At 45.3% G+C, this 27,977-nt stretch overlaps 1 protein-coding gene across 2 annotated transcripts in view; it reads right to left on the bottom strand.

Moving 5' to 3' along the window:
* Nucleotides 1-53: 53 nt before the first annotated feature.
* CDK15 (cyclin dependent kinase 15) overlaps nt 54-27,977 on the bottom strand; it is a 90,888-nt gene continuing 62,964 nt past the window's right edge. Inside the window, exons 11-14 of one of the 2 annotated variants that reach the window (XM_087435623.1) lie at nt 22,380-22,428; nt 15,487-15,626; nt 4,608-4,749; nt 54-2,183 (exon numbers count right to left, since the gene is read on the bottom strand). In XM_087435623.1, the coding sequence (XP_087291749.1) occupies nt 4,640-4,749; nt 15,487-15,626; nt 22,380-22,428 (299 nt within the window). In that variant the 3' untranslated portion in view covers nt 54-2,183; nt 4,608-4,639. Of the gene's footprint in view, nt 2,184-4,607; nt 4,750-15,486; nt 15,627-22,220; nt 22,429-27,977 lie in introns of those variants that run through there. The other variant, XM_014784744.2, reaches the window with a different exon arrangement.

The raw sequence follows: 27,977 nt of genomic DNA, 5'->3' as shown, positions 1-27,977 counted from the left end.
TAAAAACCCTCTGTGCTCTGTCTATTCATCACTCCCTCCCTCCTAACCCCCAGCCACCACCGATCTTTTTACTGTCTCTATAGTTTTGCCTCTTCCAGAATGTTATATAGTTGGAATCATACAATCTGTAGCCTTTTCAGATTGACTTCTTTCACGTAGTAATAAGCATTTAAGTTTCCTCCATGTCTTTTCATGACTTGAAAAGCTCATTTCTTTTTAGCATTGAATAATACTTCATTGTCTAGATGTAGTACAGTTTATTTATCCATTCACCTACTGAAGGACATCTTGGTTGTTACCCAGTTTTGGCAATTATGAATAAAGCTGCTATAAACATCTGTGTGCAGGTTTTTGTGTGGACATAAGTTTTCAGCTCCTTTGGGTAAATGTCCAGGAGCACGGTTGCTGGATCTATGGTAAGAGCATGTTTAGTTTTGTAAGAAACCACCAAACTCTTCCAAAGTGGCTCTACCATTTTGCATTCCCACCAACAATCAGTGAGAGTTCCTATTGCTCCACATCCTCATCAGCATTTCGAGTTGTCAGTGTTCCAGAATTTGGCCATTCTAATAGATGTGTAGTGGTACACATTAGTTTTTAGCAAGGTCTCAGTCTTTTGAATCATAGTCTAATGCTAAATAGCAGCTGCCTCTTCAAGAGTTGAGTATTCTGCAGATTTGATAGGTATGTGATTACTAGAAAGATCACAGATATTGGAGACAGCCAGATCTGAGATTTGTACCTTAACTCTGGTGTACTACCATGGAGGAGTTATTTAACTTCTCTGAGCCTCAGTTTCCTCTTTTGTAAAATGGAAATAATAAATTAATGATAACAGTACTTACTTCAACGAGTTGTATAAATAAATCATGCACCTTCTCTGATTTTGTTCACGTGATTAATAAAAATATTTGACCAGAATGGGACTGAAGACCAAACCTTGTACCACACCACTATCGGCCTGTCTCTAGGCTGCATGACCACCATTCTTTGAGCACAGACATCTGCCCCATCAACCAGCCCACATGGTTTCATCTTTCAGGTATATCTGGACAGGCTTTGTCAAATGCCTTTCTAACATCAAATACTCACTAAGGTAGATTTCTTTGGACTGTTTGTATGCATTTTTCCTTCTTCCATCTCAGACTTTGGGTGGATAGGTACTACTGTTTAATTCTCTCTTAATTAGTTCCTCTTTGTTTTTCTAAAGGATATATAGAGGTCTCTGGTTTCTAGGCTGCTACATTTTCTGAGTGGACGATCCCTAGACAAAGTAATTTGAATTTCCCTGGCTTCTTTCAGAATGAGTCATTGTAGAAAGTGATACATAAGCTAGCCGAGACAGATCTCTCATTTTATTTGATGGTTATGTGAGTGCACACATGCACGTGTGTCTGATGGTGCAACAGGGCTTGAATTACGTCTTTGTAATTCTTTGCTCCTATCTATTTATTCAGTATCTCTACCATCAAATCAGAGCTTGGATTCCTCATCACTTCTGCTATCATCACAGACAATTAGGATTCAGTAGAAAGAGGAGATAGCTCGAAATTTAATTCTAACCAGCAGCTCAATCCAAACTCCTCAAATCTGGCTGGGGTGGGGTGGTAATGTGTTTATAATCCAGTTAGGGAAGGAGGAAGCGCCCCCTAGGAAATCATAACAAAGAGTCTTAAGCAAGTCTTTCTGTCGACAACTTTACCCAAGAAACCATCTTTCCTGGAGACTTTTTCTAAACTTTAGACTAATCCTCTCCTTGCCACAGAAGTCCTTTTGTTGGGAGAAATTGTGAGTGAACACAGGAGGGACAGGCCTCTCTAAGCACCAGCTCTGGCTCCCAATTCTTTCAGTTGTCAGTCTCCATCCATCCTGTGGTCCTTCCAGCCCAGAAGTCTCTCTATCAAATCACAAAATGGATGAAGTTATTCAGAAGTTCTCTTCTCAGACTATTTCAGTCTATGTCTAATTTTTGAGCCAATCACCTTTAAATTTTAGGCAAATGACAATAGCAATAACCTTCTATTGCTTTTTCTTCAAGTATTATGACCATTGCCTTGGATCTCATATTTAAAAGATTTCAGGTCACAGGTGATGGTATAAAACCCCTGGTCCAGTGTGGAGTTAGATTTGAAGCTTCTTAGTAAACTCAAGCATATTAAAACTGAAATAGCAGTAATGTAGCCCTGGAAGTAAATGAAGAATAAACAAAATCAAAATAATGAATAACATCGTACAGATTTAGTAAGAAAACCTGTCAAACGCTATTGCAAAGTTATCAATAGAATTATATATATTGATAGAAATGGTGATAATAAATTATAACAGAAGTAGTTTCTTACCCCTGGTAATAAAAACTAAGAAAGTTTTAAAAATAACCAAAATCTATCTCTGGGTGTACAAACCACAGTTGTACCTCACCACACCCCACTGTTCAAAACATGCCAAGCCTTGAAATAGTACGTGTAAACGGCCTGGCACGTGGTGTGTACCCAATCCCTTTATTTCCCTTCTGTTTCTCTATTGCAGGCATTAGTACACATTTTTTCCATACCTGAAACTGACATTTTGAGGATCTTTTAAGAGTCTTAATTTTCAGGCATTGCTGACAGTTACAAGTCCTAATATCCCAATTTACATTTTGAATCTCCTGAAAAGTGAATATTTTAACATAAATTCAATTTAGTGGAAAAGACTTACAGGCCCCAAGTGTCTGTGGGTCTCTTCAACTCCAGAGCTCCCCGATTTGGCTGATCCCAAGCCGTTTACTAAACAGTTTAATTGCTCTAGCTTTTTTCCCTATTGTGGTTCATCTCCTATGGGTTTTATCTCCTTACATTAGCACCAAGGGCCTGGGGACATCACGAGATTACTCCTATAGTGGCTAAGTCTGCCTCCTCCCTTCTTCCATTGCTGGCACAGGCATCAACTCTGACTCACAGCATTTAATTGATTTTCTATTGTGGCCAATTTATATCTACAGGTAACAATTCTTTGTGGAAAGTCACTGTAGATCAGAGAGGCAAGATTATCTTTCTACCTTCTGGCTGCTTAGTAAAACAAAATAACAACAACAAAAGAAATAATAGTAATGCTAATGGAGCACAAGGATCTGAGACCATTACCATTCAATGTCTTTGATAATTTTACGAAGGGCAAATCCTTCACTTTATAGAATGTAGCTAAAGTACATCCTATTTTCATAACTAGTGGGTTTAAAATGGCATAATTACACAGTAAAATCTCTGCTCTAGAAAATATTTTGCTTGGGAAGTACCATATTATTGTATTGCCTATTGTAATTTCAATTGTATATTGTCAAAACAAAAACTTAGGTATTTCAAAAAATGCTCTGAGGAAACAGCTGTAATTTTAAACTTCCCTGATCTTTCCATATTTCTAAGCACAACGATCTTAGAAAATCCAGAAGGCAGACATCCTTAGATGTGTATGGGCCTTTAAATATCAGCAGCCAAAGAGAGATCCAAGAGAAAGTGGCGAAGAGCTGAATCCCGCCACGTGAATGACGTGGCGAGGCAAGTGGCGGTGTAAGGAGTATGCCAGTGGATACCATCTAGGCCCCAGAAGTTCTGTTAGGAAGCACAGCCAAGCTATGGTGGCCAAATCATAGTCCAATGCTTGTAGCTTACCTAAAGGGCTGGCTGGCTGGCTCTGGGCATGGGTCCCCCTCGATTCCTCTATCTAGATTACTGTCCTCTCCACCCACCATGGAAGGCCCAGCGTGGGAAGTGCTCTTGTAACACCCAGCAGTGTCTGTACTACGGTGGCTTTCAGGGCTGTCCCACCTGGCTTCCTGTGCTTACCAGCAGAACTCCCTTCAGGGTATGGTGCCTTTGGGAAAACCCTCCACAGCACCCCTTCCTCCCCAAGATTACTTTGGAAGGCTGGGATGCCCTGGGCTGACTGAGGAGACTCCTGCAAGCAGCTGTGTCTGTGATGTTTGTGGATGGCTCTGGCCTCCCCATCAGGCCCTTGTGTTGCCAGAACTCCCCCTGAATGAGAGGACTCCCTGTGACTCCTGTGCAGAAAGTGTGGCCTAAGAAGCCTGGAGAGCCGTGACTGGATCCTCTAAAACCACCTCCTGGGCGGGCCAGACTCTGAGCCAGGTGGGGGCCGGCCAGGTGGTGATTTGCACCATACGGTGACCAACCATCCTGGTTTACCTGGGACGGTGTGAGTTTTAGCACTGAACGTCCCACAACCCAGGACACCCCTCAGATTCAAGCAAATGGGGACAGTTGGTCACCCTGACCTCTGGCTTTGTCCTATCAGCCGACAGAGAGCTGTGTAGCGAAGGGAATACAATGTGCCACAGTGGTCCTTTACTCCATGTGTCAGCTGAAGGCCTTACGATGACCTGTAGTTCTGTCTTAGTCCGACCGCTTCTCTGGGAGTGGGAGAGACACATGATGCACACTGCCATCCTCCTTTCTCAGCCTGAAGAGGCCGGGCCAGCAGTCCCCAGGGTAGGAATGAAGAGCCAGACAAAGAGCAGAGGTGCTCCGACTCCGTGAACAATGTCGTCTCCATCTGGCAGCGATCGATTTTCAATTCCGTCCATAAGGAGCCTCACTGTTGGGACCACGTACCTGGAAGGATCTTGGTGACGTCGCCTTTCTTTTCACCAGCCTTTCCTAAGCCGGCCTGGGTGACGACCTTTCCGGTAGGAGGCCAAAAGGTCACACATTTCTGGCTTTAGCCTCACTCCTGAGACGGTAAACAAAGACTCCTCTATAGGGAGGAAAAGAGAAAAGCATCGATATTTTATTTCCTGGGATCTTTCATGTTGTATTTTTTACTTCTGTTGTAATATTTTTCACCCGAAGAGACATCAAAACATGAGCCAGAATTATCCACCAATTATTTACGCTGACTCCTGGATAACTCACTTTACTGAATGCACTAATAGTTGTTAAGTGCCTCCTATTCAACTCAATTCCATGCATGTCTATCAAATGAACACTGGGTAAAGCATAGTGCTAGGTGTGGAAGGTGGTAAAAACAGGAATAGAACTGGGAGAGACACATACACTACAAACAAGGGCCAAAAGTGATGTGCAAACACAGAATGGTGACAGCCCCTTTCCAAGGTCTACTGAGGAGCAGGAAAAAACATGGACCAGCACCCTTTGAGCCATGAAGGATGACCATGCTCTCAACAGTCAAGGACATCAGGGAGGATATTCCTCGCTGGGGGATCAGTATGAGCAAAGGCCTGGAGGAAGGAAAGTGTTGGAGAGAACTGCAAATAATCATGCCTGGTTAGAGCAAGACAGACCAGAGATAAAGTTAGGAAAATGGGTTGGAACCAGGGGAGTTAATATCAAGCCAAGGAGTCTGGACATTAGTCCCAGTGATGACAGGCAGTGACTGTCACGCTGGCCCAGAGATGTTTTGGAAAGTTTCAAGTCCTGTTACATGAGATACATTACACAGTCTATGTAAACAGACTCTAAGGGGCAACTTTTGAAAATTAAAAAAAAAAAATTGAAGTATATATTTATATATATATATTTATACACACTACCTTTGTCCTCTGATTTGTGTATTTGGTTAGTTTGGAAGGCTGGTAGTTTGCATTTTTATAAATGCCTGTGTTTGCTAAATGTGTGTTGTTCCTGGGTGCTTACTATGCTAAAGTTATGGGCCAAGTCCTCCAAAAGTTAACATCTGCAAAATGGGGATAATAAAACTTCCAGGCAGATTGCTCTAAGTTTAAAGAAGATAATACATGCAAAGCATCTTGGGTTGTTCCTGATACACAATGTATTTTTAATGACTAGTTAGCCACTGTTACAAGCATCAGCATAGATACCATCTGAGAAAAACAGCAAGAGGCAGCAGCCACACTGTCCCCAAAGCATGTCCACACAACCCGCCCAGGGCATCCTTCCACTCAGGTGTTGCTTCTCCAAGGCCCACAGTCTGCACAAACCTGGGTTGCTCTAAATATCTCACAATTTAACAAAAAGAAAAGCTTCTAGTTTTGGCGCACTGAAAGCGTAAAATGCCTTAACAATGTTGTTTGCTGGAAGCTGCTCACACCCAGAGGGAAGAAATAAACCTGCAATGCTGGCTCTGCCTCGCTGGGCCTAGACTTCTGCCTCCCATGCCGTGGGTCATCAGTGGCCCTGACTCTTGGTTTGGAGTTATGTATTTGCTGGGCTGGAAAGAGGAGACATCAGGTTTTGTTGATATGCATAATACATTTCCACAGGAACATTATAATTTGTAATTTCGTATTCTACTTTCTTTTAGCTCATGTCATAGCATAAACAGTCAAAGAGTTAAAATAAACAGCATGTAAACTTTACAGATTACTCTCAAATCAACTCAAGTCCAAACCATCATAGGAACTTCCCTTGGGGAGAAGTGTCCTCTTGCCTTGGGGACAGTGGCATGAAGATTTCCCTCAGTCTTCCTTGCCCCTGAAAAGCAGCAGCTCCTCAAAAGCAAGGAGAGAGGGAAGAGGGAAAGAGGGGGAGAGAGAGAGAGAGGGAAAGAGGGGGAGAGAGGGAAGAGGGAAAGAGGGGGAGAGAGAGAGAGAGGGAAAGAGGGGGAGAGAGAGAGAGAGGGAAAGAGGGGAGAGAGAGAGAGAGGGAAAGAGGGGGAGAGAGAGAGAGAGGGAAAGAGGGGGAGAGAGAGAGAGGGAAAGAGGGGGAGAGAGAGAGAGAGGGAAAGAGGGGGAGAGAGGGAAGAGGGAAAGAGGGGAGAGAGAGAGAGAGGGAAAGAGGGGAGAGAGAGAGAGAGAGGGAAAGAGGGGAGAGAGAGAGAGAGGGAAAGAGGGGAGAGAGAGAGAGAGAGGGAAAGAGGGGGAGAGAGAGAGAGAGGGAAAGAGGGGAGAGAGAGAGAGAGGGAAAGAGGGGGAGAGAGGGAAGAGGGAAAGAGGGAATAAAAGGGAGAGAGAGAGGGGAAGAGAGGGATTGAGGGAGAGAGAGGAAGAGGAAGAAGGGGGAAGTTGGAGAAGAGAAAAAGAGGAGGAAGAAGAAGAAAGGAGAGAAGAGAGAGAAAGAGAAACATTATCTGGCAGGACGGTGCCAGGACAGCAACCAAAGGGAGTTCATCAAAGGGATTCCAACTTGGCAGTGGACTGCTCAATTCTCCTTCCCAACTCAAAGAAACAGAAGAGGAAAACAAGGGGGAACAAAAGAAAGAAGGGAAAAGCAGCGGAGTGGCTCTCCCCAGCAACCTCACAAACGCAAACCCTTCCATCCGCCTGACTGTCATTAGCTTCCTGAGTCTGACAGCATAATTATCGCAGCTGCTTTGCGCTTAGAATAAATAAATACGCAAGAGGGCGTTTAAAAAATTTTTGAGAAGGGAAATTCAGTCATCTAGACAGTCAGTAGGACAAGTTTATTTAAAACTTTTGGATTCTTATGTATTTAGATCATTTCGGAACGAGATAATGAGATAGTTGTCTTTCAGTCTAATTGAGTTCCTAAGCTCCTGGCTGCTGGCTGTCACCCCTTTCAAACTTAGCTGTGACTTTGCTTCCTTTAGCAATCTGATCCTGGTGTCTCCATTCACTCTTCCTGGGCTGATCACCTGGTGAGGGCTCGGTGCACTGGAGTGCAGAAAGTGACTTAATAGGATTGAGGAGCTAAATAACCTTTCACAGGAAACGAGATAATCAAATCTCTTTACTCGCCCATAATGGCTAAAAGAGAAAGTCCACGTGGAAAAGAAAGCTTGGAAACTAAAGCATCATTTCAAAATGTCTTGTACTTTCCCTTGTCACGTGGTCTTTGTGCTGTTCTTACACATCATCCGTCCACCAGCCCGAGCTGCTTAGTGCACTTAATCATCCAGAGCGCACGCCGCCTCGTGACTCCGCGGTAATCTGAGTGCGTGTGTGCGTGTGTGTGTGTGCGTGTGTGTGTGTGTGTGGATAAGCTTCATATCTTCAAAGCCCACAGGATCACACAGTGCTTTAAATTGAAGTTGCTAACTAACACGGAGTGCTCTTAAAACTCTGACTAGGGGCACAGCACATGTGCATTTCCGATTAAAGTGGATGATCTTTCCTTTTAAAATTAATTAGTGCCTATTTATCTTTTCCTCTCCCTCCCGCCGCTCATTCTCCCAGGACCACATTTATATGAACAGTCTTGCATTCAGTAAGTTAAAAGCTTTATAAAGTAAATATTCTATCAATCTGGGGTAAAGGAAACTAGTGTTAACCCATTGTGTAGATTGAGAAATTGAGGTTTATGAAGGCCAATAAGGCATGTTATGCTGGGAAAAAAGAAGAAAACTCAGGTCCTTTAACTGTCAATCCAGAGCTTGGGCTCCCTGTACCATTTGTCTTACCTCATCTTTTAAACAGTAAACACAATGTAACATCAACATTACAGAACACTTTGAAAAAGGAAAGAAATTATCCACAGTCCCCCTAAACTAGAAGAGCATTTCTATATTTGTACATGAGCTTTCAGCTTTGTTGATATGCATAGTACACTTTCACAGGTACACTAGAATATGCAATTTTGTATCCTACTTCCTTTAGCTCCTGTCATAGCATAAACATCTCCATATCACCACCCACTCCTGTGAATTATCACTGTAAACGGTTACATAGTACTGTATGCTCAGTCAGTATACCAACATTTGTCCACCCAGTTCTTTAGTGTTGAATATTTAGATTGTTTCTTTTATTTTTATTGTACAATTTTTTTAAATTACAGACAACACTGCAATGAACATTTTTATGCATCTAGGTTTTTTTTTTCCCTGCTCAATTGTTTCTTTGGATAATTCCAGGAATGAAAGTATAGGATTGGAGGTTGTGACCATTTCTATGATGTGACCATTTCTATGATGTGACCATTTCTCCTGATGTGCTCGCCACAATGCTTTGCAAATGTTGCCCCAGCTTACACCACCATCAGCAGAGAATCACTTCACCACAACCTCACCAGCACTGGGAGTCATTAGGCCGAGGGGAAAAATAACTACTTTAACAGTTATTTGTATCTATTTCATCACTAGTAAGGCTGTCTATTTATTCTATGTGTTAATATGTTCTTTTTTTTCCTTTACATAAATTGCTATTTTATGCCTTTGCCCAATTTTCCATTGGATTCTTGATATTTTTCTTATACAATTGAATGAGTTATAGTGAAACGAAAAAATAACCACTATTGATTAAGAAATCTTAAAACTCAACGGTGATTGTGTATTACCAAAAAAAATCCCAAAAAACAGAAAAAGAAGGGCTTGCCCGGTGACATAGAGGTCGTTCGCGTGCTCCGCTGCAGCAGCCCAGGGTTCACGGGTTCAGATCCTGGGTGCGCACCGACGCACCCTTGTCAGGCCATGCTGTGGCGACGTCCCCTATAAAGTGGAGGAAGATGGGCATGGATGTTAGCCCAGGGCCAGTCTTCCTCAGCATAAAGGGGAGGATTGGCAACAGATGTTAGCTTAGGGCTAATCTTCCTCACAAAAAAAACAAAAACAAAAACAAACAGAAAAAGAACAGGAACTAAGACAAGATGACGTTGAGGACTGAGGAAGAGGTCAGGGGCATGAGTCTCTATTAAACATAAATTTGAGCCCTTTTAATTGTGAGATATTAAACATGTTACCTGGAGACACGTGGAATCTTTCCTGGGCAGGCTTTAAGATAAACATAGACAGAGCATGAGATGGTGGAAAGGTCAGAGGGCTGGGAGTCAAGATCTTGCTTCTAATCTTAGTTTTGCTACCAAATTCCCATGTGATATTTAACAAGCAGCAATGAAGACTGGGAAGAGAGTGGCTTGGGAGTCTGGCTTGAAGTCAAATCTTGGCCCTTCCACTTACTAGCCGCATGACTTTGAGCAATTTACTTAGCCTCCCTCAGTCCCAACTTTCTAATATGTAACATGAGGATAATAACTCCAGCCTCACCAGTTAGGATACAGATTGAATGGGAATTTCTGTAAAGCACAGAGATGCCCAATAAATGGCAGCTACCATTATTCTTTCCTGGTGTCAGGGACTCATCTGACAATGAAGATTTGGAATAGTGAGTCTCTAAGATCCTTTCCCACTCAATGGGTCTCTAACTCTTTCCTGAATGGTTTGTCTTTACTTGGAGACTCTTTCAGCCCAAAATGCTAACAAATTGAACCAATTTAACGGCTTAGTGGGGTTGAGGGACTTGGTTTACCCAGACTTCTCCTGGCAACACAACTCTGTGCAACACCATAAGCCAAGTCTCAACCCCAAATCTCGTCTAATGTGTTAAAATCAGTTGAGGACAGCTTTGTGCATAGCAGGTGAAGAAGTGTGTGATGGAGGACACTTCCTAACTTGCTTCTTAATGTATGGCTTCTTAAGTACTGATTAATGGAGGATTTAAAAGGTAGAGAGAGTGGTCTGAGTTAGGTTAGAAACTCCTAGAAGCAGAATGGAGTTGAGAGACCTGGCTCAGAATCTCCCTTCCTTTGTCCCCATCATCCCCAAGCCCTGAAACCTGGCCTCTAGAATGACAAAGTATTCTGGTTAAAGTTTGAATAGACTAGACAATAAAAGCAACAAACAGAACAGATTTGTATCGTCAGCATAAAAAGAGCTAAACTAAATTTCACTAGTACGTGTTAAAGAATGTTTAAATTGTTGCAAGAAGGCATACAATGATAAGGAGTAAAAACTAGGATAGAATATGAGTCTATTCTAGAAGGTGTCTGAAGGTGTCTGAAGAAGACACCTTCAGAACGACGTTAGATCGTATTGCAAGGAGGGTGACATTCCTCTCTCTGGATGTCCTTCCGTCCCAACCATCCAGGCCCCATGATCTTTCAAGACCCACTCACAGAGCCATCCTGGATCCCCACAACCAGAGTTAATCTCACCTCCTCCGAACACCCAGAGTACTTTACATTTGATCTGTGGCTGTTTATATAATTGTCTCATTTCCTAAGGATGGTAAGCTCTTTGAGGACAGTGTCTATGGCTAATTCACTTTTGTATCCCTCAATACCACACCTAATAGACCCTCAGTAGGTCTTCCATGAATGCGCTGGAACATAATTCTCCCACTATGTTAGAAACCTGAGTCTACATTGGGTCCATAGTCTCAGAGATAAACAAAATAATTGAGATAGGTTCAGAATAGAATAATGAAACAAAATGATTAAAGAGTGAGAGAAATAGAATCTATATGGGAGGGGGTCAAAGGAATTCAGCCTAGAAAAGTGACCTTTGGAAAGTGATACCAAAGGATCTTCAAATATATTAAAGACATAATATTAAAAGAAAGGCTGAGGTTCTTTTATTGGAAAAAAACAAAAAATCACTCAGATTTTGATGGGGCAATATGAATAAGGCTCGCTGAGGGCTGAGGAACCACCAGCGTACAGATACCAGGTGGTGTGATGTGGCTGGAGGCCAATGCCACGGCCTCTTCCATCCCCACAAGTAAGGGGCGGACGACCATAAGAAGGACTCTGGCAAGTTGTTTTTGCAAAACTACTTGTGAAACAATTGTAAGCTTTTAAGTTTCAGGATTTTTCTTTTTCCTAAGATGCTGAAACCTGTTTTAAAGGAGAAGGGGGATTTAGTCCAGGAAGAAATGGGAAAGACTCAAGCCTGGGATTGGAAAAGCAGAATGGGAGCAACCCACAGAGAGACAGCCTTTGATGTCCTGACGATCAAGGCCTGGGGCTTAAGGACCAGACTCTTAAATCGCGTGGCATTCACGGCCCCAGATAAAAAGGTACTTTTGGGGATCAGTGTCTGTGGTTCACAATGGCTAGGTTCCAAAATCAGTCTTCACTTTCCAAGGGTAACATTTGGAAGGCTCCCTGCAGGAACGGAGTGGAGCCTATTTCTAGAAGGGGCAGCTTAATGATTTTCTACTCCCCCTACCCCCAAATCATTACACAGTGCTCATTTCCCAGAGCCCAAGTTCATGCTGAGGGCAGAGGGAATTAAACGAAGAAGCTGAACCTGCAGCTAAGATTAGAGAGTTGCCACTGGCCTAATTTTAGGTCCTGGCAGCCCCAGCTGACATCCTGCTGCTGGCTCAGCCTGAGGACCACAAGTGCAGCCGTAAGCCGGGCACTGAGTGGGAAGAACATCTCCCTGGCCATCTGCAAAAGCAATTAGCTTGCTGTTGGGTGTGTTTTGAGAGAGACTACCAATAATTTCTCCTTCAACAAATGTTTCTTCAGGTGTTCAAGAGTCAAGCAGGGACGATGTCAGCACTTGGCAGAAGTTCCCGCCTGCCTGCCATTTTAACATTCACACTTCTCCCCCTCAGAGAGCTCTCCAGAAGAGAACCAATCCAGGAATCCCTGGATTCTCATGGCAAGTAAGCCCCCATTTCCTCTGGCCATCAGCTTGCTGCCACAACCGAGAGAGAGTGTCGTTCAGGATTTCTCAGCTTCGTGAAAACAGACATGGACGGATGGGAGCGATCTTGAATTTCTTGGGGAATTTCCATGCCACTCTTCCACTGGGAATTTAGGCTGTCTTTCCACTCTTCACACATTTCCCAGCCACAGGTTTCATGCTTAAATTGTCTTCGTCAGAGGGCAGACAATACGAGCTGGCATCTCCCAGATCCAAGGGGAAACCGAATATATTTTAAAGTGACAACTTTGTTATCCCGCAACCAGAATAAAACCAGAATAATAAAATGATATAAATATAAACCCCTGAATGATTCCATACTGAAATGCCACCAGAGAGCAACATTTCTTGCATAATTATGCAACTTTCTTTACAAACCACTCACAAGAGCATGTCTTATTTCTGCCAAATTCTTCGGCCTGGGGCAGCCCATCCTGGGGATGGAGATTCTGTGTCCCTGCAGGTTGGGAACTTTGACAACCAGACAGGTACTCCCTGTCTGCCAAGGAGGCTCTTAATAAAGGCTCATTGCCGTGGGCAGTGAAAACATAGGCTGGCCCTGCCAGGCCAGGAGAGCACATCCCTTAGTGGACGTGTCCGTGGGGAGGGCCACTGGGGTCAAGGCGCACAAGCTGTGGCCCCAGCTGCTTCTCTCTCTCCCTCTATTTTTCTTTCCAATTTTCCTGGGAGCTTTGCTTTCCCTGTCTACTTGTCCCACGTCCTATCTGTTGGTCTGTCTCTAAAGCTGCTTCTGCACCCCCTCCCACATGCACACATACACCCCCCACCATCCTCCCCCTGTCTCCTGGCGCCGGCCCTTTCATCTTCTCCCTCAGGGATTCGCGATGTCGCTGCAGGAAGTGCTTGTCGGCCGAGGCAGCGGCAGCAGAGCCCTGTGGCTTTGACAAACCTCATTTAATTGGGAGGAAGCCAGGAGAATTTGAAAGAACTGAAACATCCACGAAACTCCTTTTATCAGGCATAATTTAAACTCTGCATGGAAAAACCCCTATATGTATAAAGAAAAGTCAACTTCCCTCCTGCTGTGAGCACTCCTGTCTCCCCCCAGTGCAGGCAGGCTCCTGCAAGATTCCATCTTTTCATTTTTCTATAAGTGTCAAAGTAGATTTGGGCTCTGTGGCTGGGCGAACAGAGAAGGAATACAGATTGGTCTCTCTCTTACACTTCTATGTGCCCGTGAGCACACACGCAGAGGACAGACAGACACACAGAGATGCATGTGCAGAGCCCCTCTATTGGTGGCTTTGCTTCGGTGGCCAGGAAGAATCAAACCCAAGTTTCCACCCTCCCATCAGGTGGCACAGTGATTGTTTCTTCCTAATGACTCTCCTCCTGCAGAAGCTGGGGCCCAGACAACTTTGAAGGTCCCCGACAACGGTTCTCAGTATGTAGAATAATAGATCCTGGAGGAGGGCCAGTGGGGAAGTTTCTTTAAGTGGAGAGAGGGGAGTGTGAGTATGTGTGTGTGTGAGAGAGTCTGTGTGTGTGAGTGAGAGTCTCTGAGTGTGTGTGTGTACGCCCAAGTGTGTATACTTGCCTGAAGTGGTAGTTAGCAGTCCCCAGCCCAAGAGAAGAAAGCTAAGAAGGAGGGATGCAGGGGCTCAGACTGGGAAGAGGGTGCTGGGATGGGAGCGGGGGAGCGATGGGGATGTGGTGGGGGTGAGGTAGCAGGAAGGGGTGAGAACTGCAGTCGCCTGGAATGTCTCTTACTCCACCCACATGCCAAACCACGTCCGTCCCCTCCTTCCAAATTCCAGTCCAGATTCACCTCCGGTCTAATCCCTCTCCCTTGAGTTATTCTGGTTCCTCCAAAGAACCGCCTTCAGTACACACGTATTCTCTGACCATCTGCAGCTCATTATGCACAGACTTGGGCTGTTGAGATATGATTTGTGTTGCCACGTGTACAAGGGTCCCTGTTTCCTCTTCCTCACCCTCTTTTCCTCCCACTCGGGAGGATTCTCGAGGTCAAGGACAAGGCTCTTTTTTTCCTCAATTTTTATAGCACTTAATATGTTCTTGACACTTAATGGCAACTTAATAAATACTGACGAATGACTTCTCACAGGGTTAAGTAAGACGTTAACCCCCGTTGTATGATTATGGTTTTTTTTGGAGATCCTAAATGACTCACTTTAATAATAACATACCTCAAGACATCCCAAGCTAAGAGCCTTGGACCGTTGCGGGACTGTGCTGGATGCAGGCGAGCCGCGCTTCTGGCCAATCCTGGGGACTGCGGTGGGCGCGGCTGTCGAAGCCTCCTGGGCAGTGCCTCCCGCCCTGGCCCCATCCTCGCCCTCCGCACCCTATCCCTGCGCCCTCCTCCCAGCCTGAGCCCCTAGCCTTTCCTTCTTAGCTTTCTTCTTTCCGGCTTAGGACTTCTAAAAACTGTTTTCTGCTGCATGGTGGATGTTTTCAAGGAAACCCCACCTAAGGATAGTCCCCCAAACAGCCGGGGCCGTGACCGCACTGCCCACATCCTCCGCATGGCCCTTCCCGGCCACATTCTGAGAAACCTGAGCAGCGCTCCAGCCACATGATCCCTCAGCAGATTTCAGATTTGGAGGATGACTTCAGGCCCAGGCAGCAGAGCTGATTTCAGGGGAACTTGTGTTTCCCATGGGCGTCTGGCCTGGGCGGGCGCTCCCGCCCCCAGCGCCCCACCCCGGCGCTTCCTTCGGCAGCATCAGGTTACCAACCAAGAAAGGCCCAGCTCTGCTCTCTGACATATCCATGTCACCTATCATCTTACTCCCTAGGGAAAGAGAGGGGGGTTGTTGGAAACTTTGGCTACTCCTGGCAGATGCCAGCGAAAGCAAACGACTCAGGGGCAGCCTCCATCTCGTCTGATTCTGAGCGTGCGTGTGTATGTGGAAATGTTTGGATCATTACACGGGGGTCTGTCTCACCTCGACCCAGCAGCGCTTTCGAGCTTTAGAGAATCGGGTGCGAAACTCAGGCAAGGTTGGTCCCATCTCACTTCTCCCACGCAACTGATCTCCGAGCTCACTCCTGGTTGCAAATGCTACGATTCCCCAGCGCTCAGAGAAAACACTGAGACCCTGAGACTCACGCGTGTGCACGTGCACACGCTCACAGACTCACCGTCAGCAAGCTGGTGCAGCTGAGCCGGCAGGGCGCTGAAATAATCGTGAGCCAGCGCTTCCTGCGCCGAGACGCGGTCCCTCGGAAAGCTTTTCAGCATCTGTGAGGCCAGGTCTTCGGCTTCAGGAACCCTGCCCAACCTGGAAAAGTGGAAGAGAAAAAGTTTCTCCAGAGGCCTCCCTTCTGAAAAGTAAAGGGGAAGAAAGAAAAGGAGATGGCTAGAAGAGTGTTTCAAGTAGAATTTTCCTGGGGTTAGTAACGTTGATGGCAAGCGGAAATAAGCCCCACAGGGAAACTCTTCCCTGTCCTGTTACTAAGATGAAGGGAAAACTCTCAGCTTCTATCATCCAGCGCCCCCACCCTCTGCCATGTCTCTGGCACCGTGTATACAGAAAGGACTCAGAATTGTAATTATAGAAGCAGAAACATATAATTAAGGATTCTTCTTTGAGGGACGCAGTAGCTCCCAGCGAGCAGAAAAGCCCCATTGGAAATATGCTTTAGGCTCTGGACTCCAAAGGCTGCGCTGCGAGCAGAGAATCCTGCAGGGGGAAGAGGGGGAGAGGCGACTCTGGAGGGGGAAGCTTTGGTAGAAAACACCCTTATTTACGGTGTTTCTGAAGCTCGGCTCCCAGGGTTATTAGCTAAGACACTGTCTTGGTTCCCACTGAGATGGAGCACAGGAAGAGAGAGAATTAAGTTCCCAAATTACAGTAGACAAATCCTCAAGTTGACCCTATGTTGAGTTATAAATTTGGAGATGAGTAAACCCATTAATTGAGCAACTACTATGTGCTAGTAGGTGGTTGGCTCTGGGACAAACAGTCAAGACTCTGCCTCCAGGAGCTTAGTCTAGTAGAGCAGTCAGAGGCTAAGCAAATGATCATACAAATGCTTAAGTGCCACCGTGAAGAAAAAGGCCCAGATACCTGACTTAGTGTGGGAAGAGGTAGGCAGGGAAGGCTTCCCTGAGGAAGTGGCCTTTGCGCTGAGAGCTGAGGGATTGGGGCAGGGGAAGAGCAGGCGCTGCAGGCAGAGATCTGTGCTGCTCTTACAGACCCTGGGGAGGTGGGAGGGAAGAGAGTGAGTTTAGGGCAGGGAAGAAAGGCCAGCTGGCACAAGGAGGGGAGTGGGCCAGATATGAAGCTGGGGGAGGGCAGGCCTTGTGGGGCTCCATGTTTTCTACTTACTTATAATGTTTTGAAAGTCTTTGCTAATCTAGTGCCAATCATTTAAGTGCAGCCATCTCTAGAGCCCACAGACAGGTTTGCGAGTGGAAAACCACGAGATGGAAAACTGCAGATCCCAGGAGGTAATTAACTGCAGGACTGATGTCTGACATTCAGAATTACGGTGCGTGGCCATGCAAATCCCCAATTAAGCCAAAATCGATACGCTTATATAATGTCGAATATACAAACCAACCAAAGCGACAAAGAACTGACACCCTTCCCCTTCCCAGGGGCCATGATGCCGTGACGCTGGAAGGCCTGGCCCAGAGTTGCAATTTGCCTAATTTTTGCATAAGATTTATATAAGAAACTGTCAGGTATCTGATTCCCATGACATAAAGCTGTTTCTATAAACAAATAACTTTACCTCAATCTCAGGAGTAATTGCTTCACAGACTGAAGATAGAGAAGAAATTTGCAAATCCCCATTCCTTGCAAATTTCCAGGCCAGTTAGGAGAGAAGGGACCCTGGGGTGGAGGCTGCTCATTAGCTTGTGGCTGAAGAAGGGCTGGCGGGTATTTTCTCCATCCAGGGTGCCCTCCCCAGGCACAAGTTTTCAGGCCAATAAATTGGGGCTTGGAGTGGGGAGCTGGTACACATCACTAGGGCCTGGTGGTAGTCTGGAAGGAGATTCAGTGAAAATCTCCTGAAAAAAGATCTAGCTGGTCGCCGCACGCTATAGGGTGGTGGGGCGGAATGTGTGCCAAAATTGGGGCCTGCAGCCACTCTATGAATTTCCAGGGGGTGGGTAGGTGGCTGATGATGGAGAGTGGGGAGCAATGCATGTGTCAGCTTCCACCTCCACCCCAATCAGGGATTTGTTCTCTCCCAACGCTCCCACCCACTGGCCCATAACAATTGAATCGTTACAGAATTGCTCTGTAGAAGGGGCTTGGGAGCTGCAATCCGATTGGATAAGGAAGGCTAGGGGACCAGTTTTGGTCCTGTGTTAGCAGGACACGCATACTGTTTGTGTCTAGACTGTGTGTGAATGTTGGGGGCTGGGGAAGCCAGGAAAGGCTGATGGAGCCTACCGGTTAGCAGGAACACATGCAAGCACAGGCCATTTTTACCAGGCAAATAAATGAAAGAAAGGAGAGTAGGTCCTGATGGGTGACGTGAGGACTTCTTTTTTAGGACTTTCCTCTTCAACTAACCAACCTTGCCCTCACCTTCCCACAAGTTATAGCAAGGTTTCAGTGCAGTCAGGATTTGTTCCCGTCCCAAGGCCTCCCAACTATGACCGCCACCACCCACTTCTCCTGCTCCGCAGGAGGCAGAGATAGGCAAAGTATAGACCAGGGCAAAGTATACAAATGAAAGCTTTTCCTCCCATGAGCCAAGATCATGTTGGTCTTCCCTGGATAAGCCAAATCTGTGCCCTCCTGAATATAAGCCTGTACTAGCGGCACTCGTGCAGGACAACCTGACCTGGGCAAGTGTCCTATAGTCTCCACCTTGCCATTGGCATATTGCACTCTTATTTGGGAGCTGAGAAAAGAGGCCCACGGATACAGATGTTGCTTCTTTGGGCACAAATATTAATTGATTTCCATGTTTGTATCATTCTGCTTCTTTCTGCATTTACAGTCTTGCTTACTATCCACCGCCTTCATTGTCACATTTCTACAATTTGCCACCTCCTCTAACTCCTACTAGGACAGTTCTTCACTGGTTACCACCTCTACTTTGGAAATGAAAGTTGGCATGAAAAGCGAACATCACAAACATTGATTTGCCTGCCAGCACCTTTCCATATAGACTAAATGTTAATAAATATTATTTGTTAGGCTTGTGATGTTAACTACAGAACATGCCAGGAGTCTCTTGCAGAGTTAGGAGAACCCACACACACAATTAATGAGAGTCTGTTAATAAAGACAAAGAATCCTCTGATGGACCTCTCCTTCCAGTAACATTTCAAGAAGTGAGAAGTGGTCCATTGCCAAAGTCATACATACTTATTGTAGAACACTTAGGAAATGCAGAGAAAGGAAATTAAAACTATCCCAACACTCTGAGACAACTCCCTTCACTCAAAGATAATCATCATTGCTTTGGTGTTCATTTTTTCTTCTTTAGTCCTTTATTTTTATGCAGATATATTTTTTGTTTTACAAAAAAATGGGACCATCCTCTACATGCTGTTATAACCTACTTTTTCCACTTGACTATCTTGGGCATCTTCCCAGGACTCTGACTAGCCTCCTAGGACATAACTTGTCACAGCTGCATAGCGTTCCATTATGTGAGTACACCACAGTCTTCATAGTGAGACCCTTATTGAAGTTGTTTCTTTTCTTGTTAGGGGCCGTTATTAAAATCATGCTGTGACAAATATCATCAATGAGAAATCTTTGTGTATTTGTGCCATGATTTCCTTAGTACAAATTCTGAGAATCGAAACTCCCAGGTTGAAGGATATACAACATGTTAAAATTTTCGATTAAGAAAATCATTTAGGGGCGGGCCCCGGGGCGTAGCAGTTAAGTGCGCGCGCTCCGCTGCTGGCGGCCCCGGGTGCGGATCCCGGGCGCGCACCGAGGCTCCGCTTGTCAGGCCATGCTGTGGCGGCGTCCCATATAAAGTGGAGGAAGATGGGCAGAGATGTTAGCCCAGGGCTAGTCTTCCTCAGCAAAAAGAGGAGGATTAGCACGGATGTTAGCTCAGGGCTGATCTTCCTCACCAAAAAAAAAAGAAAAAGAAAAAGAAAATCATTTAGTGAAGTTGTACCAATTTCCGGTTCCATAGCAGCTCTGGAGATTTCCTGTCCCTGTGTGCAAGGAAAACAAATTCCCTCCACCAGATTTGAATTGCTACAGGCCCCATTGGTTATACAAGTTGTAAAAAGGATTAAAATTGTAAACGTATCCTAAAAGATGTGCTGGGTGTGAGGACATCCACATTTAATTTTAGAAGTCCAGAATAAAAACATAAACAATAAGAAAAAATGAAAGTCAGGCTTTTCCTTTGGTGGTTGTATAAAGTGCCACCGACCAGCCTGTCCTTCAACACGTCTGAAATCTCATGGTTCTCAGGTGCCTGAGGCAGCAGCCTTGATTTCTGAGCTCAGCCTGGCTCTGAGTATAAAAATCTCCCACCGCCATTGCTGCCATCAACCTGGGTGGTGGAAGGGCTTTATCTGTTTGTAGGACAAGGCTAGTCCCTATGAGTTCAACTGGGGTTTTTTTGTCATTTTCCCCTAGATCCACGGAAAGAGAAAAAGGGCAGGGATAGTGTGGGCATTCTTTTTCAATTTGTCTTTATTTTGAAGTAATTTTAGGTTTACAGAAGACTTGCAGGAATAATACGGAGATTTTCCTTACATGTTCCACCAGCTTCCCCTAATGTTACATCTTATATAACCGTAGTCAAATTATCGGAACTAAGCAGTTAATATGGGCACAATACTAGTAACTATGCTGCAGACTTTATTCAAATAACATCAGTTCTTTTCAATAGTGACATTTTTGTTGTTGTTCCGGGAGAGTGGGGGCTTTTTCAATGCTGTCAGTTTAGGATGAGGTGGAGCAGATCCGCCAATAAGAAACACATCCAACACCAGGAAGAAACAACAGAAGCTGTCTGTAATTCTCCACTCAACCTAACAAGTGAGGATGCACTCACCAGGCCCCCGATAGTCGGGTCACCGTCCAACTCCAGGCCAGGTCCTGAGGGGCATCTCCGGCAGGAGCACAGTTCCCCTGCTCCTCTGCAGAAATCTTGTAAAGCAGCCAGTGACAGCTTGGCTGCTTCTTCCTCATAGCACCGGCAACCTGACTCAACTGCCACAGCCACGGAGACCTGTCACCAGATGCATCCTGGCTCCACCCCTTACTCAGCTTCATGACTTGGGCTAAGTCACTCAACTTCTTTGAGCCTCAGTTTCGTCTTCTTTGAAATGGGAATGAGATTTGGGAGGAATAAATGAAATAAAATACGCAGCACCCCGCTAGGCACATTGCAAACATCCCACAGAACATCCCTCTTTCAACAACAAAGCCCTTCCCCCAGCCAAGAACTTTCTCCTGTGATAATTTAGGTCAGTGCCGTCCAATAGAAGTTTCCCTGATGATGGAAATATTCTATTTCTGCCCCGTGTGATATGGTAGCCACTACTCACGTGTGGCTATTGAGCCCTTGAAATGCGTCCAGTGCAACTGAGCAGCTGAATGTTACATTTAATTTTAATTAATTTAAATTTAAATAGCCACATGCGGCTAGTGGCTACTGTGTTAGCACGTCTCTGGACGTTACTCCTTGCCTTGAGGATCTGAGCAAAGAGAAGCCAGAAGTCTGAGCGAAGGCAAAGGCATTGCTGGGAGCGAGGCAATGGGCAGAGGTGGTGGGTGTTGTGTGCGGTCATAAAAGCCAGAGGGATGTTCAGCGAACCCAAGTGCCACTCAGTCTAGAAGGAAGGGCTGGTGGCACCATAGCAGGAGGCTCGCGGCACTTTTTTCTGCCATGCGACAGTGCCCATAGCAGCAGCATGGGGTATTAAGGTGGTTTGCAGGTTTGGAGTGACCATTTATTGTGGAAGCCGGTAATGAAATGGAAGAAAGCCGCAGGGCAGAGCTAGAATCCACACATCTCTAGCTAGCGGTTAGGGAGGCTGGCCATGCTGACAAGAGGGTCTGCACATCTGGAGTGAAGTGATGAACAGCTGTTCCCTGGAACCCGTCTCCACTACAACGGGGGTTCCAGGTGACACAGCGCACTTGAAGGTAAGAGTGGAGTGTGCGGGCATCCTGCGGAGACCGTCCCTCCCAGTCCATAGCTCTGTGTTCCCACCTATTTCATTTTGTGCTCTGATAGTCACTCTACGCGGAGGCTTTTAAAGCACAAGAACAGTCAGTATGGGAAAATATCAAACAAAATTTGGTCGGGTTAAACTCTTCCACATTTTCAGGGAAGAACAACGCTCAGACTTTCGGTGAGGCTCTCTTCCCCTCTCCCCACCTGCGAGAGTGTGTTTTTCTTTGACATTTGAGCTCGCTTCCCCTGCTCTGATGTCTTCCTCACTGCCCTTTTAGCCTCCTCACTGAAGCAGAAAGAACAGAGCCTCAGCTAATTACTCTCAGATCAAATAATACTGGTTATTGTAATTGGTCATTGTCCGAAAACACTGAGTTCTTCTTAGCCCTGAGGTTGCCTGGCACGGCTTAGTTAGCTAACTATTCCGGGAATGTCTCTATTATCTGTTTTACTTTGCAAAAGAAACTAGGGATTTGTTGAAAGCTGGTAATAAAAGTCTGCCCTGGTCTGAGCCGAGACTGCGTAGAGAGGGCCTGGGAAAGGATGACCTCCATGAATCAAGCTGCCCCCCCGCCCTTAGCCACTCAATGATGTTATTTGGTTTCTCTGTGTCGGAGAATAATAAACCCACTAGGTTTTCTTGCAGGCCAACACTCCCTCGTTCTCGAGGCCTCAGGCATGGTTGAGGGGCACAAAACAATTTTAATGACCAAACTCACTGAAAGTAAAATGGTTCATAGAGAAAAACTAACAGACTCACAGGTGGCTGGCTCTCCAGAGGCATCTTCCTGGGGCTTAGGGCCCCCAGATGGAGGTGCTCAGGGGCTGGGCGTTCAGCGCACTGAGGTCCAGGGAAATGTCCCTTCAACCCTGCTGAAAGGTAAGCTTGCCACGGTGGTGCTTACCTGTTCCACACATTCTGAAGGCTCTGAGGCTTAGGCGGTGGGAACCACTCTGGAAAGCATACACGGACATGTTAAAAAACAAAAACAACCTTAAAATCCTGTCACCAAAAATATTATTAAAATTCTAAATGCTCTTCTTGGCTTAGGGTAAGAGAGAATTCAAGTATCAGATAGGCAAACTAAACGATGTTTAAGGCCCCTCCTTACTCTGAATTTGTATGATTCTGTGGAAGGTCACAATTATGGGTAGAATTGTGTCCCCCCCAAAAGTCATATGTCGAAGTCCTAAGCCCAAGTACCTCAGAATTCGACCTTATATGGAAATAGGGTTGATGCAGATATAATTAGTTAAGATGAGGTCATTAGAATGGGCCCTAATCCAGTATACTGGTGTCCTCATAAAAAGGGAAAATTTGGACACAGAGACAGATATGCACAAGGAAGACGATGTGAAGAGATGCAGGGAGACGACGGCCATCCACAAGCCAAGGAGAGAGGCCTGGAACAGATCCTTCCCTCAGAACCTCAGAGGGAGCCAATCCTGCCAACATCCCAATTTCAGATCTCGCCTCCAGAACTGTGAGACAATAAATTTCTGTGGTTTAAACCATCCAGTTTGTGGTTCTTTGTTATGGTAGCCCTAGCAAACTAATACGGTCACAATATTCGGTAAGGTCAACAAACATTTACTGACAGTTACTGTGTGCAGAGCATGTACCAAGTGCTGAGGAAAATGCATAAGAAATCTTTCCCCCTTGCAGAGTGTACAATTCATTAGAGAGGACAAAGCACGCGCGCGTGAAAAGTCACGTGACGCATGATGGGGCAAGGGCTCAAAGTCTCGAAAGTGGTAAAAAGCAACGGGGCTGATTTTATGTCACTTGCAGCAAAAATGGAAGTGAATCCTGACTTAAATGATCCAAAATGGATGATAATAAAATCTGTAATTTTCTTTGGAGCACTCTTTATAACACTTATATGTGGAAACATGTGTTTCTATTATTCTTGGTATTGACACTACTTAACCCAAAATAAAACCACCATAAAAGGGGACAATTTTTCATTCATTCAAGAAGTGCTAATTGAATGCTTACTCTACGTGAGGGCCTTGAGAGCTGCTGCAGGGGATATAAGCTGGTGCTCCTCATCAAATCCTCTATTTCCCTCTGCAAATTGAGAAGAGTATTTCAACTCTCATTTAAAATGATGTTTCTGCCTTATACCTTTCTTGGGCCTGAAATGTAATTGTTTTGGTTTTAAAAGGTCTCTTCTTCCATCTCAAATAGGAATGGAATACACCAAGATGTTTATCATAACAAAGAATTTAATCATAGTTGATCACAGAATTTAATCATCAAAAATGATTTGGACAATCCTGACATATTCCTGTCATGTGCACAGAAAAGACCCGGAAGACTACTTGGCAGATAGTAATAGCAGTTACAGGGCCTCACCCTTTTTACTTCCATGCTTATCTTCTGAAGTTTATTTTTTATTTTTTTATTTTTATTTTTTAATAATTTTATTTATTTATTTATTTTTCCCCCAAAGCCCCAGGAGACAGCCGTATGCCATAGCTGCGCATCCCTCTAGCCGCTGTACGTGGGACGCGGCCCCAGCATGGCCGGAGAAGCGGTGCACCGGTGCGCGCCCGGGATCCGAACCCGGGCCGCCAGCAGCGGAGCGCACGCACTTAACCGCTAAGCCACGGGGCCGGCCCTGAAGTTTATTTTTTAAATAAAAGGCATATATTATTTTGTAACTTCGAAAATAAGTTCAATTAAAAATGGCATTTATAGTTCTAAGAGTTGTAGAGTGACAGAAGTGATCAAAGAAAGCGATTTAAGCTGAGTTTTCAAGGTCAGATGCGGTCAAATGGGGACCTCGCTGCTGGCGGTCACGTCCCAGTTGGGCACAAGGGAAGCCAGGTTCAGACAGACAGGTTAGCTACTCTCTGTTCGGGTGGCTGTGCCCAGACTCAACCAACCAGTAAAGATAAGAGTATCCGGCATTTGTTTAGTAGGTTTATTTCCAAACCACTTTCTGCTGCCTGTTTTCAGTTCTTCCCTGGCCAAACAAAATTGGAACACGTCCTCACTCAGTCATATCCCAATTTCCAATCAACATAATGGATCCATTTCAATCCTCTCCCGTGTGGTTTCCCCTTCTTAGAACCCCGTGTGCTGTGTTTTTGGCCATCAGTATTCTAACACTATTTCTGACTTGAGAGTTGCTCTTGTGGAACATGGGTTTGGAATGAGCTGCATTAGGGTTTGAACACTGAACCCAGGGTTTGAAACTGTTGCTTCAGATTTGCTGAGACCTTGAGCAAAAGATTCAAACCTCGGCCAGCCTGTTTCCTTAACTCAAGTTGGAGGTCGTATTTGCCTCAAGAGGACGAAGTGATTCATTGAATTCATTGGTTCATTGAGATAATGAATGAACGTGCCTGCCTCAGAGCATTAAACAAAACGAATCCTGTCTGCTTCTCCTCCTTTCTCTGCCTTTGAAAAGCGATGGGCAACGTAAGCCGTTTGTGGTTAGGACTCTGGACCCGGGGTTTGAATCCACACTATGCCACTTACCAGCTGGGTAACCTGAGGGTGTTGCTTACCCTCACTGGTCCTCAGTTTTCTCATCTGCAGAACGGGGATAATTATAGTTCCTGCCGCCTGAGGTGGTTGTGAGAATTCGGAGAGTAAGTGTAATACAAGTATTTCCTCACCCTTTGCCTCTTCTTGCTGCCTCTTCCCCTGTCCAATGTACTATGCTTCTCCCTCTCCTTGGAGGTATTTCTGCCTTATTGTTCCCCTTGGAAACCTTCCATACTTGTTTCATTCTACTGAAATTCTAACTTCCTTCAGGCTCAAGTTCTTACAATCCTGGCTGGATCTCTTCTGAGTCCTCATGGTGGGCCAGAAGCATGTTTATTAGCCGTGTGGGGCAGTGACGTGAGCACAAGCCAGGGCTCAAATCTTCTTTCTGCCCCTTATGAGCTCTGGGACTTGGGGGAAGGAACGTAACCTCTCTGGTTAAGTACCGCAGAAGTTTCCAAATGTGTAAAAGGGGAATACTTTTCCAGTTGCTTGGGAATATTAGATAAGATTAAGCACTTGGCATGTAGGGGCTCAATAAATGTTAGTCTTATTCCTTTTTAATTTTTTTATGCTTGTTTTCACCTCTCATTTTGGAGAGGTAGTGTGGTCTAACAGTGGTTCTCAAGACAAGCTGCATATTAGCATCAGCTGGGAGAGTCTGGAAACGCAGGTAAGCCCGGGATCCACCCCCAGAGAGTCTGATTGACCTGCCCAGGGAGGACCCAGCATTGGTCCATGTTGTGTTGTTATTATTGTCTTTGTGTGTGTGTGTATGTCTTTGTGTGTGTGTGTGTGAAGAAGATTAGCCCTGAGCTAACATCTGTCGCCAGTCCTCATCCTTTTGCTTAGGAAGATTGGCCCTGGGCTAACATCTGTGCCCATCTTCCTCCACTTTATATGGGATGCCACCACAGCATGGCTTGACAAGCGGTGCATTGGTGCGCGCCCGGGATCCGAACCCCGGGCTGCCACAGTGTTATTATTGTCTTTAACGGTCTCCAGATGTTTCTAGTATGGCGCTATGTGAGGCCGAGGATGCTAGTCTAGCAAGGAGGGCAGGTCGACCACTCACCAGTGACCCCCACACACTTCTCTGAGGCTCATTTGCTCAAGTGAGCTTGTTGTGAGAATTCAATTAATCTGTATATAAAAACTGCAGAACATAGTGTCTGCCGCATACTTAATATATTTTTCAAGGATGGGAAAGAGGAAGCACAACAAGGGGAAAATCAGTTCTCATAAATTCTACCAGCGAAGAACGACCTGTAAAAGTTGCCCCAGGAGGCATTGTAACAACATTGAACTTGAGGTTCCATGTCTTGCATAGACTGTGCCCGACTCTCTCCCCACATCTATTTTGCAGCTACATGAGCTGAGATAGAGGGACTGATGTGTCCAGAGTCAGCCAGGTGGCTAATATGAAGCAGAGCCAAAGCCCGGTGTCTATTTGCGGCCTTCCCTCCCACTCGTGTGCAGATAACCTGATGCTGGACGACCTTGCCTCTCCCATTGATTTCTCCCAGTAGTTAGGCTGCAAGCGATCAATGAGGGAACAATCCACAAACAGATAGGCATTGTACACAGCACCATTGTGAGAGCAGTCTGTTTCCCTGGCTTCAATAGTCTCTAAAAATAATAGGTCTGTAGGTAGCTTATTTCCCTTCTCCTTCCAAAGACAAGAGTAAATCATTAGACCAGATTTTGCTCCGTCTTCTCCTTCTGCAGTTCTCTTTAAAAGAGCTCTCATTTGAGTTCAAATGGAATTTAAGGCAGGAAAAGCAAAGTAAGCTGCAGAAGGAAACTTAAAAGGCTCAACATTTAAACTTCCCAACTAAGTGGAGTAAAATTCAAATAAGGGCAGAACTGGTGCTACCATAGTAAAATAATGCATTTTTTCATAAACGTTTAAGAAGCTCATTGCACAACTGGCTCAAGCATGGTAATCTCAGTCAATAGAGATTTGGTGGTTGATTGATCAAACATCTCCAGGACCATTCTGAGTCTTAGCTCAAGGTAAAACATTTTCTAGTTGCTATAGTCTTGCCACAATCACCCTAAGGTTATCTTATGGTGTGGTCTACTGAACTACACCTCTGGAATTTCCTGAATACAATGCATTCTTGAGATACCATGTATTTAAATAGTTGATAATGTTGTTAGCCTTATTTCACTATCTGCAGCAGTAACTTTAAAACTGCATCGCAAAAATCTGTAGCTCTCCTCCTACCTCCGCCTCACCCCCACCCCAAACACGCACCTCACAGCTGCTTGCTCCCCTCTTCTCAGGTAGCGGCTTGGAAGCTTCCTTAGTCTTTGGTCAAGGAGTCTTAAGTCTCCTCTTCTGGTGTCTGCATTACCAGGCTTTAGATTCCTGTTCGGGAATCATCAGGACACCAAAAGCAAGTGCTGTCACCGAGGGTGCTCCTTGGCATGTAAGCCTGGCACTCCAACTCCTGTTTGTGGTTTATCACTTTTCTAACCCTGCATTTGAACTTTCTGTGGATTCTAAGAAAATATCCCATCCTCTGAAGTCTGTTCCTAAGGTAATGGTCTCTGCGGAGGAAGGGGAGGCCAGGCCTTGCTTCTGCTGGGTGGATGGCGAGGGTGGAGGGAATGGGCAGAGTTAAGAGTTTCTCCTCTCCCGAGGGCAGTACCATGTTTAATCTCTGTCCACCCCCACAAATGATGTTTGAGCTATAGCTTGATCATGCCACTGGTGTTTATGGCATGTAATGATGCATCATTTGACAACATTTACCACTTCCCTGTAGTCTCTACAAATGGTTCAGGGCCACCACATGCAGGCTTGTGCTCAGCACTGAGAATACACAGACATGGTACTTGGCCCTCCCCCAAAGGAGCTTACGGCCATATGGTTTCTGCAGTATCATCATCATCATCATCATCATCATCATCATCATCATCATCATCATCATCTCCTGGTCTTCTCCAGCCCTTTTGGCTGGTTCTTTTCAGCTTCCTCCTCTTCCTTCAGTACTGG

The sequence above is a fragment of the Ceratotherium simum genome, chromosome 9 (assembly GCF_057802395.1).
Source record: "Ceratotherium simum simum isolate JZ-2026a chromosome 9, ASM5780239v1, whole genome shotgun sequence".
Taxonomy (NCBI): Eukaryota; Metazoa; Chordata; class Mammalia; order Perissodactyla; family Rhinocerotidae; genus Ceratotherium; species Ceratotherium simum.
Note: the sequence above shows the minus strand (reverse complement) of the source record. Positions and strands in the feature narration are given on the sequence as shown.